This window comes from Gadus chalcogrammus, unplaced genomic scaffold, assembly GCF_026213295.1.
Source record: "Gadus chalcogrammus isolate NIFS_2021 unplaced genomic scaffold, NIFS_Gcha_1.0 GACHA102, whole genome shotgun sequence".
Lineage (NCBI taxonomy): Eukaryota > Metazoa > Chordata > Actinopteri > Gadiformes > Gadidae > Gadus > Gadus chalcogrammus.
Window position 1 is genome coordinate 57,501 of NW_026613537.1, and position 10,000 is coordinate 67,500.

General features: G+C 44.7%; 1 protein-coding gene across 2 annotated transcripts in view; it reads left to right on the forward strand.

Annotated features, from left to right (window-relative positions):
• Window positions 1-9,316, forward strand: part of LOC130378798 (uncharacterized) — an 18,923-nt gene extending 9,607 nt beyond the window's left edge. For both annotated transcript variants that reach the window (XM_056585423.1, XM_056585424.1), the window contains exons 3-10: window positions 18-164; window positions 1,190-1,294; window positions 1,547-1,618; window positions 7,082-7,132; window positions 7,763-7,905; window positions 8,096-8,196; window positions 8,281-8,438; window positions 8,943-9,316. In XM_056585423.1, the coding sequence (XP_056441398.1) occupies window positions 77-164; window positions 1,190-1,294; window positions 1,547-1,618; window positions 7,082-7,132; window positions 7,763-7,905; window positions 8,096-8,196; window positions 8,281-8,438; window positions 8,943-9,307 (1,083 nt within the window). In that variant the 5' untranslated portion in view covers window positions 18-76 and the 3' untranslated portion in view covers window positions 9,308-9,316. The remainder of the gene's footprint in view (window positions 1-17; window positions 165-1,189; window positions 1,295-1,546; window positions 1,619-7,081; window positions 7,133-7,762; window positions 7,906-8,095; window positions 8,197-8,280; window positions 8,439-8,942) is intronic.
• The last annotated feature ends 684 nt before the right edge of the window (window positions 9,317-10,000 follow it).

Here is a 10,000-nt window from a genome sequence, read left to right on the forward strand (position 1 = left end):
CGACGTGTTTTTTCCAGCTGATATAGCAGAACCGACTCCTGAGAGCAGACGTATCTGAAGCTGTCAGGGAGGAACCATGGCTACCATCTCTGAACCGGACCCTGGACTCTCTGAGGAACCTGAGGACACGTCTTTGGACCGGAGGGAGCGCAAGAGAAGATTTGGTAGGTGCCCTTTAGAGAGGAGTTAAAATAGATAATCCATTAAAAAAACGTCTTTTCATCTGCATACATTTGAAATGTACTTTTAGAAAACGTTTTTAGCCAAAGGGACCGACCTGATGAACCAGCGACCCTACAGACAGATTTATTCTCCTAATTAACGACATGTGTGTGTTCGAGACAAAAAGCTCACATTAACCTTCCTATACGTGTGATTACGCCCATGAGTTACGGACTACTGATAGGCATCTCAAGTAGTTGTGTGTTTTATGATATATGTCCGTTATATACGTGGAACAGAGTGCAGAGTAACTTTAGGGAGCTGAACACAAGTTTAGTTTTTTCATGACTTATTATTAATGGTAGTGCAACGTGAAATTAGAGTGACTATGGTTTATGTAATCAACAATTTTGTCTTTTAATAATGGCTGCTCATTTAACTGAAGTGATATCAGGTGTACTTATGAATTTAACATAATTCTATAAAGTTTGTCATTCATATGAACATATCTTAAATTATCCCACAAAACATGTCCCCATATTTTCTGCGTGGGCCGATGTGAAAGACCCTGGTGACACGCAGGCCACATGTTGTCCCCCCTCCATTACTGTGTGTGTACGTATGTGATTCTGTGTGTATTACTGTATAACTATGTGCGCGTATATGACAATAATGAGGGAATAATAACATGCATGCTAGAGACCAGTACTTGCTCTGCTTAAGTGTGTTCTAAACACGAGAGCCACAGTACCAGTCATCACTTACTGAGGTGTTCTCAGTAGAGGTCTTCAGGTGTTTCTTCAAGACGGGGAGGGATTCTGCAGACCGTAGGGAGTCTGGACTGTGAATGACAGCCACGCAGTATGAATATATCAGTGTGTACATTACTCTGTGTGTCCGTGTGTGTGTGCTTGAGTGCGTTTGTGAGTCTGTGTGCAGTCGAAGAAAAACATTTCCTTACACTGATGGTATCAGAGTGCAAGCTGATAATTGGTCAGAATGAAAACAAGTGACGTTGTTTTTCCAGCTGGTAGAGCAAAGAAGAAGGCTAAGTCCAGACGCCGTGGAAGCCGTCAGAGAGTAACAATGGTCACCATCTCGGACCGGGAGGAGACCAAGAAGAGAAGATTTGGTAGGTGCCCCTTTTATAGAGAATTTAAAAGAAATAATCCAGTCCAAAACAATGATCCAAAAAAGTATGATTTCCTCCAAATACATTTAAGATTTATGTTTAGATTTTTTTTAGCCAAAGTGACCGTGTGTGTGTGTGTGTGTGTGTGTGTGTGTGTGTGTGTGTGTGTGTGTGTGTGTGTGTGTGTGTGTGTGTGTGTGTGTGTGTGTGTGTGTGTGTGTGTGTGTGTGTGTGTGTCCTACTCCTAAACAGCTCTATGGTTTCACATCACTGTCATTGTGAGCATCGGACTGCTGAGTATTCTCCTCATCTCCCTGCGCTTCAGTGAGTCTAAATCCTATCCTCCTGAATAGAATTACAATACAGTAATCATATCATTGATTGTATTAATAGCAATGATAATGTTAAATATTGTTTTTGTTAGATTTAGTGATAATAATAGGGTTAGCACACATACACCGCACGCACACCCATAAACACAGCATACACACACACAAACAATCCACACACACGTGCACGAACACACACGCACATGCACACACACTGCACACACGGGCGTGCTGATGCAGGCGTTTCAAGACAAGGGCAGCGCAGGACACCGCCTACACACACACCACACACACATGCACACACACACGCACACACATGCACGTGCATACACACACTGCACACACGCGGATGCAGATGTTTCAAGACAACGGCAAGATTGAGATAACAGCCCCGCCGTCGACACACTCTCCCACCTGAGCCTTATGTCCATCAAAGACACTTTTTTGCAAAACCTTATTTTTCTTTAAACATTCTCCATCTCCTTGAGGCTCCAGAAATGTCTTGTGATATTGAAATCCCCCCTCCCCCCTGCCGACTGTATTAGTTGTTTTATTTTTCTTATGTTTTATGTATAGGCTATGTGTGACTGTAGGCTACTGCTGCTTGTCTTGGCCAGATCACTTGAAGAGATGTTTAATCTCAATGACGCATTCTTCTGTTAACAAAAAAAAACATCTCTCACGTCAGGTAGCCACAATCTGTAATCTAGCCCTCACACCCCCCCCCCCCTCACCCTCCCCCCCCCCCCCACACAAGCCTGTGCTTTAGTTCACGAAAGTTAGGTAGGTTGCTGCCTTAGCTGTTGTAACATGAACACATTTTTCAGCTGTTTGTTATTATTATTTCCAACTAACCAATAGTAGTTGCCATGCATTTTTTTTTGTATCAATGCACTTTGAGCCCTGAATAACAGTAAAAGCTATTGAATGATTGATTTGCATGCATAGTCTACTACACTTTCCATTAAACAAATCCCCCAACAGTTAGCTGAACATTATATGGTCGCATCCTTCCACTCCCTGTTTTCTTACCCTGTTTAAACAAGAAATCAACTGCATTTGTCCCAGTGTTTGTGCTATGGGAAATTAAAGGTCCCATGGCATGCTACTTCATGGATGCTTTAATATAGGTATTAGTTGGCCCCAAACACAGTATTTGAAGATGTTCCTGAAATTCAGCCGTGGTGCAGAATTACAGCCACTACGGGCAGTCGCACATTGAGCTTTCCCCAAATGTGCCGTTTCTGTGTCAGTAGCTTTAATGCAAATGAGGAGGAGAGAGGCGGGTCAAGAAGGAGGGTGGGGGTGTGGCCCTGAGCAGCTTGAGGCCAAGGTACCATGCGCTCTGCTTACAGTGGATGTATCGCAATGACGAAGCATACAACAATCAATCCCTTTCTCCTCAATGTCATGGTTCATGTACTTCAGGGAGTCAAAGCCAAAGTTCCTTTCCCCCAATTCCTTCTCAACCATGGCGGAGATAACTCCAACTACAGTCTGGTTGTGGAATTACTAGGGACGTCAAAGAACCGACGTTTTATGCGCCATAGCATCAAAGCAGAACGGTTATCCAAACTACAAAGCACCACACATGTGGCGCTCGCATGGTCGTAGCTCATTGTCCGATTGGCAGGCCGAATTTTCTGGGCGGGCCAGTCAGAGAAAGGGGAGGTAACTTGGCCCCTTATGACGCCCATATGGGGCCACATTACAAATCAGCGCCCCTTAGCTTCTATTTTTTTTAGAGGCGAGCAGGATACCTAGTGCTCGTTTTACACCGAACGCAAGTTTTAGCCACTGGGAGACGATAGGCAGGCTAGGGGAACTCATATTAATGTTAGAAAACCTCATAAAGGGAGATTTTCATGCCATGGGACCTTTAAGCAATAAAATACACTCTCCTTCTCCAGTATCGTTCGCGACACCCTTCTTCTTCGTCTTTTCTTGAATTTGTCTCTAACTCATGCTCTAATCTTTCATTGATCGATTCTTCGGATGTTGTGAATGCAACAGAATATATATGATGCATCGTTGCAGTAACATTTAAGATGATGGCGATGAGTTCTGCCCGTTCTGCCTCCGTGCTGTCTGCGGTCAAACCAAAACAAACTACAGTGTCAGCGGCCGCACTTATCCCGCCTCTTGCGAACTTCGACCATGCGTCCAATCCCGCCCTTTGCAAGCCCACCCCCCTAGATTCTGCTGATGTCTGAACGACATCGATGCCCGCAGATAAAGCATCAAGTGTGAAAAACCCTCAGGGTCGAATCTTCTGATATACAAATACGGCAAACTTAAAAATATTATGCTTGCTTCATGAAGTTAGGAGAAAATTGTTATGCTTGCTTCGTTACGTTATAGGTGAACCAATATATTATACGTTGTAACATTATAGGCAATTCTTTTTTTTAATATTTAATTATATTACATTATGCGCTCAGAAATTAAATAGAATATCGACAGTAACATTTAAGATGATGGCGATGAGTTCTACCCGTTCTGCCTCCGTGCTGAACGGGCAGTTTCATATTATTAGCTATGGGTTTAAAAACTACTAGAGGTTGAGCGCAGGCAACGCACACACGGACACTCTAGTCTTACTTCTATATAATAGCAGGCCTGTCGCACCAGTTACTCAAGTTGGTCAGTGTGCACGTGCCAAGCAGCCTGCAGCTCTCACACACACACAGCACACGCAAACGCATACATACACCGCAAGCACGCACATACACACCGCATCCACACACACCGAACAAACACACCACACACATACGCAGCTGTGCACAAACATACACGGAATCACACACACACGCACGCACACACACCACTAGCCAATACAAAGGCAGCGACACACTCGCCCAGGTAAGAGGTTATGTTTTAACCGTAACGGCTCCGCCATCGACACACGCGCAGGTAAGAACAAACACGCACGCACACACACCGCAGCGACACTCGCCCAGGTAACACGTTATGTTTTCAAACATAACGGCTCCGTCATCGACACACGCGCCCAGGTAAGACCACACACGCACACACCGCGACTCGCCCAGGTTAGACGTTATTTTTTTAAACATCTTACTGCTATAGAATAGCAGGCCTGTCGCACAGGTGAAGGTGCGTCCACACCAAACGCGAAGGGGCGACATGACTCCATACAAATTCAACGTAGAGACTCGATCAAAGGCCGGGCCTTTGATCAAGCGTTTGTGTTATTTTTGTCTCATTGCTTTATTGGGCTAATCTGAGGAGAAATCTATGCCATAAACAGAAATATTATAGGCCTTTATTACACGGGTCTTCTCAATGCCGTGGAACGCTCCGTTCACTTGCATGGGTAGTAGTCCGGTAACTTGTCAACCCCAGCGGCAGACTATTTCACTGCTGATCAACACTACGAATGCTGGTAACGAATAAATTGTGAAAAGACACACCATGTGAAGTTATTTTCCAAATAAGATTTGAAAAACTTTGGAAGTTTATTTAGAACACTATTTACATGGTTTCGGAGTAGTACACTTTGACATTTGAATACAGTTCAGCGAGAAAGGCGACGAAGAATAAGAAGGGGGCGTTCCAGTCTGCGTGAACGGGAACCCCCACCACACGAGAACGCCCATTTGTGTCTGCAGTGGGATGATCATAGATATATATAGAACACTAGATACGTCACGGCAATGTTGAGCTCCGGTCGGCTGACGGCCACCGCGGCTGCCATCTTTAATGGGTCAACCCGCTGTCTAGTGCATTACACCATATGGAAAATTCATACAAAGATGTAGCAAATTTGAGCGGTGATGGCTCAGTGGATGACACTAAAAGGATGAGGTGGTGGAAAAGGTGGTGGAAAAGGTGGATGACACCATCATAGTTGATATTCCATGTTTGATTTTAAGTGGTAGTAAGATTTTTTTTTCCCTCTATGTTATACAAGAAACACACTTTTTAACACATGACATTTATATGTTAAAAAGTGTGTATATATATATATATGTATATGTGTGTGTATATACACATATATATATACACATATATATATACACATATATATGTATATATGTAACTATATATATATAGTTATATATAACTATATATAATTATAAAGTGATTCCCTCTGATCTGGTTTGTACTGAACGACGGTGTACACACTTGAAAGCAGCACAATGAACTGGCATTGTTTTTTTTTGAGAAATGAGCTGTGAACATATATATCTATGGCTGTCTGACAGTCTGAGAATACCTACTCAAGACCCACACAAGATGGCGGCTCCGTGTGCCGCGGCTGAGAGGGGCGTGGCGTATCTAGTGTTCTATATATATCTATGGGGATGATATTGAAATATTTGAACTTCACCGCGACATTCGTGTGATGACAGCCAATCAGCATTCAACGGCTACTGAGTGACATAACGTAACAGCCAATCAGCTTTCAACAGCGTGGCCACTGAGGGACGTAACGTAACAGCCAATCAGCGTTCAACAGCGTGGCCACTGAGTGACGTAACGTGACAGCCAATCAGCTTTCAACCGGCCAACCGTTCCCTGCAGTGCCGACCGGGTGAACCGCAGCATGGAGGAGAAGGGATTGTTGCCGTTTGCACTCCCGGAGCTCTATCTATAATAGTATATAATATGATATCAATGTAATGTATAATATTACGGCCAGAAGCTGTGTGAGCCTCCGGACGGCCGTAGCGCGTCGGGATTGGGCTTCGAGGGGTTTGTTTACCGGCGTTGCTAGGGTTACCGGTCCTGTGTGTTCCAACGGTTTATTAGCGGTGGTATCTAATAAATCGCTGTCTAATCAATACTTCATTCACTGCCTCTTCCATGGTCATTACGATATCATGAATCGACTGCGTCTGGTTCTCCGCCGTCCCTCCCTCTTCCACAACAGGTAAAGACATGCTACGGTGGTTATCTCGGCCGTGGTTCACAATGAATTGGCATGAAGCTCCGTTGGCGGGCAAAAGATGCTTGCTTCATAACGTAGAGAGGAAATTATTATGCTTGCTTCATTACGTTATAGCTGAACCTAAATGTTATACGTTGTAACATTATAGGTAAAATGTAATTATATTATGTGCTCAGAAATGTGTTACATTATCGACTGGGGTTTCCACATTATAGCTATGGGTTTAATTACAACTAGAGGCTGAGCGTGCAATGCGCGCGCTCAACCTGTAATAATAGCAATGATAATGATCATTATTGTATTTGTTAGAATTTGTGTTAGGCCAACTAATATGAATAATTGTAACAATAGCAACGATAATGATATTGATAACTGTAGTTATTGCTATTTTAATTAGTATTAATATTATTAATACTAATAATATTAATTATTAGTATTAATAATTATGGACTTTGTGTTTGGTTGGCTGTGGGTCCTGTGATGCTTAGAGACGATGTTGTTCTGTTTTAGAGCTCATATCTTCTGTATTCCTCTGTCCTGTCCTAGACTCACCGTCACCCTGGAAAGAGGGGAGAGAGCACTTACTGGATGAACTCGGTGAGGGTTTTATCCAATTTATTAAATCAATCGCGTCATTAACATTCATTTCAAAAATAATAATAATAATAATAATAATAATAAATTTTATTTATAATGCACTTTATATTCAAGAATCTCAAAGTGCTACAGAGAAAAAAATACCAAAAAAAACTATTAAAAGGGGGGAACCTCAAAGAAAGTTTAGCTAAATGCTCTTTTAAAGAAATGGGTTTTGAGGTTCCGTTTAAAAAGAGCTGTAGTCTGTGGAGCCCTCAGGTGGTCAGGGAGGGCGTTCCATAGTCTAGGGGCAGCAGCAGAAAAGGCCCGATCACCCATGGTGCACAGCTTCGTATGTCGGGTTTGGAGGGTGTGAGTGGATCCTGAACGGAGTGTACGTGAGTTTGTCGGGGGGGTGAGGAGTTCCTGAAGGTAGAGGGGGGCAAGTCCGTGAAGGCACGGACTTCAAAAACACCCTCTGCTTCTGTGATTCATATTGTGGTCTACTAAGGTCAGGTTTCTATTGTCGTCTATTGAGGTCATGCTTCTATGTGGTCTGTTAAGGTCAGGTCTCAGGGTTGTGTGTCCGTAACGAAGACCGTAAGATAAGCAGTTCTCTGTTTGTTCAGGATGTTCTTTTACATTCAACAGATGAATTGACGCTTCAGGGCTGGATGCTTCACGACAAGAGTCTCTACCGTGTTTCTACCACTAAGAAGGGCTGGAGGGCCAGTAGAGAAGACTGCCAGAAGAGAAAGGCAGACCTGGTGGTCATCAACAGCAGAGAAGAACTGGTGTGTGTGTGTGTGTGTCTGTGTGTGTGTGTGTGTGTGTGTGTGTGTGTGTCTGCGTGTGTATGTGTGTGTGTGTGTGGTGTGTGTGTGTGTGTGTGTCTGTGTGTGTGTGTGTGTGTGTGTGTGTGTTTGTGTGTGCGTGTGTTCATCTGTGTTGCCTAACAACAGATGCTATTACCTTTGGAAACAGGCGTTTGTCAGCAGATTGATGGATACTTCCTGGATTGGACTGAGTGATCGAGAGAAAGAGGGGACCCACAAGTGGGTGGATGGTACCCCCATGACCTCAAGGTAAGGCTGAAGACTCTGTTCAGCAGCATCTCTTCTCTGAAAGTGACAGACTGACCTCCACTGTCTCCTCCTCGTGGTTCTCAGTTGGAGACACGTTAAACCACGCGATGACGGCGGAGCAAGAGACTGCGTCGTAGCAGGGGAGGACGGCTGGTCTGAAGAACCGTGTAACAGACTGCACCACTGGATCTGTGAGAAGGTCCTAGACCTGGATCATCTGGAGGCTGAGCGGAACAAAGAGGGTCCGTAGACTTTGTTTGTGTTCATGAGTGGAGAACGGTTCCTCCTTTCTGTTCTCTGTGCCGTAGATACAGTAAATACACTCTTTAAGAGTTGAAAGGTTGTTGGATGTGTTTAGGTCTACAAAGGTCAGGTTTATATTGTGGTCTACTGAGGTCAGGTTTCTATTGTGGTCTAGTGAGGTCAGATCACAAGGTTCAACCCTTTCTGGGTTCACCTGCACTAGTTTCTATTGGAGCTGCTGAACGGTTTTGGCGTTCTTCTCTTCAAGCTCCGCCCCTGACCCGTTAATCTCTTTGTGGAGTGACTTCCCCTCCCTGGGTAATCTTTGTAGACACTGCTGTGATACTCAATCATGTATGAAAAGGCAGGCCAGAATACTGGGTGTGAATCCCCTGGGTCGCCCTCTAGTGGACAGGTGTCAGGAGAGAGTGAAGGCAGTGTCTGACGCTGCATCTCTAGATCCGTGTTGTAGACGTTCACTCCTCTCCTCCTGGTTTCTTCAGGTTCAGTGATGCTCACGGAGGAGGAGGAGGAGGCCCCCAGCATCACAGAGTTCCACTCCTCTACCCACGTGTTGCCCGTGGGCCAAACGGCCCGCTACACCTGCCACGCCGGCGGCACGCCGGAGCCCACAGTAGAGTGGCTCCACAACGGCAGGCCCCTGGAGAGGGACGGCAGAGACGACCAATCAGAGGCCTGGGTGGAGAGGGGCTTCCTCTTCGTCAGAGGTGGGAGGTACGGCGTGAACACGGTCTGCTGCATGGCGAGCAACAGCGCTGGCACGGCCAATCACAGCGCTGAGCTGCTTGTCTTTGGTAAGTCCTGGATCCAAGGAGAGATGTTTGTTGTTGATGTAGCAATAGTGTAACTATCATCACATGACCGCCCCCCCCCCCACACATGTCATGTTCAGGAGAACAGTACTAGTGATGAATGAGTGTATTCATAACACTGTTGTTGATGTTTTCATAACATTGTTGTTGATGTTTTCATAATATTGTTGTTGATGTGTTCATAACGTCATTGCTGAGGTGTGTGTATCTATGTATGTGTACATATCAGGGTTTTTTCTAGAAAAAAATTCACAAGGGGGAAAACATCAATGGCGAGGGAGCAAAGCGACCGAGCGGGGGGGAAGGTGTCCACAGGACAGGGCGTTATCAGCAGGGTTATCAGCAGGGCGGTGCGGAGCTTTTGAAAATTTGAGGTAGAAATGGATCATTCTGAGGCTTGTGAAGGACCAGTATGTTGACTCGTATAGTAAGGCCAAATTACTCAAAATGGCTAAGTTACCATAGATGCAGAACATTACATACAGTAATGTATATAGAAAAAAAACACGTACTTCGGGAACCTGCTGGAAGAACACTTTATCTTTATTATTTAAATTTCTTCTCAGACACTCTCAGATTCACTGAACTGATAAATTTGGTTCGGGAGAAGAGATAAAAGCCCGCCTACACTGTGAACTGATTGGTTGACTTACCGATCCAGGCCAATCAGGAGGCGCCTGAGGCTCACGTGCACACTGCCTCATGCACAGTTTCTAGATCCCTCTCTG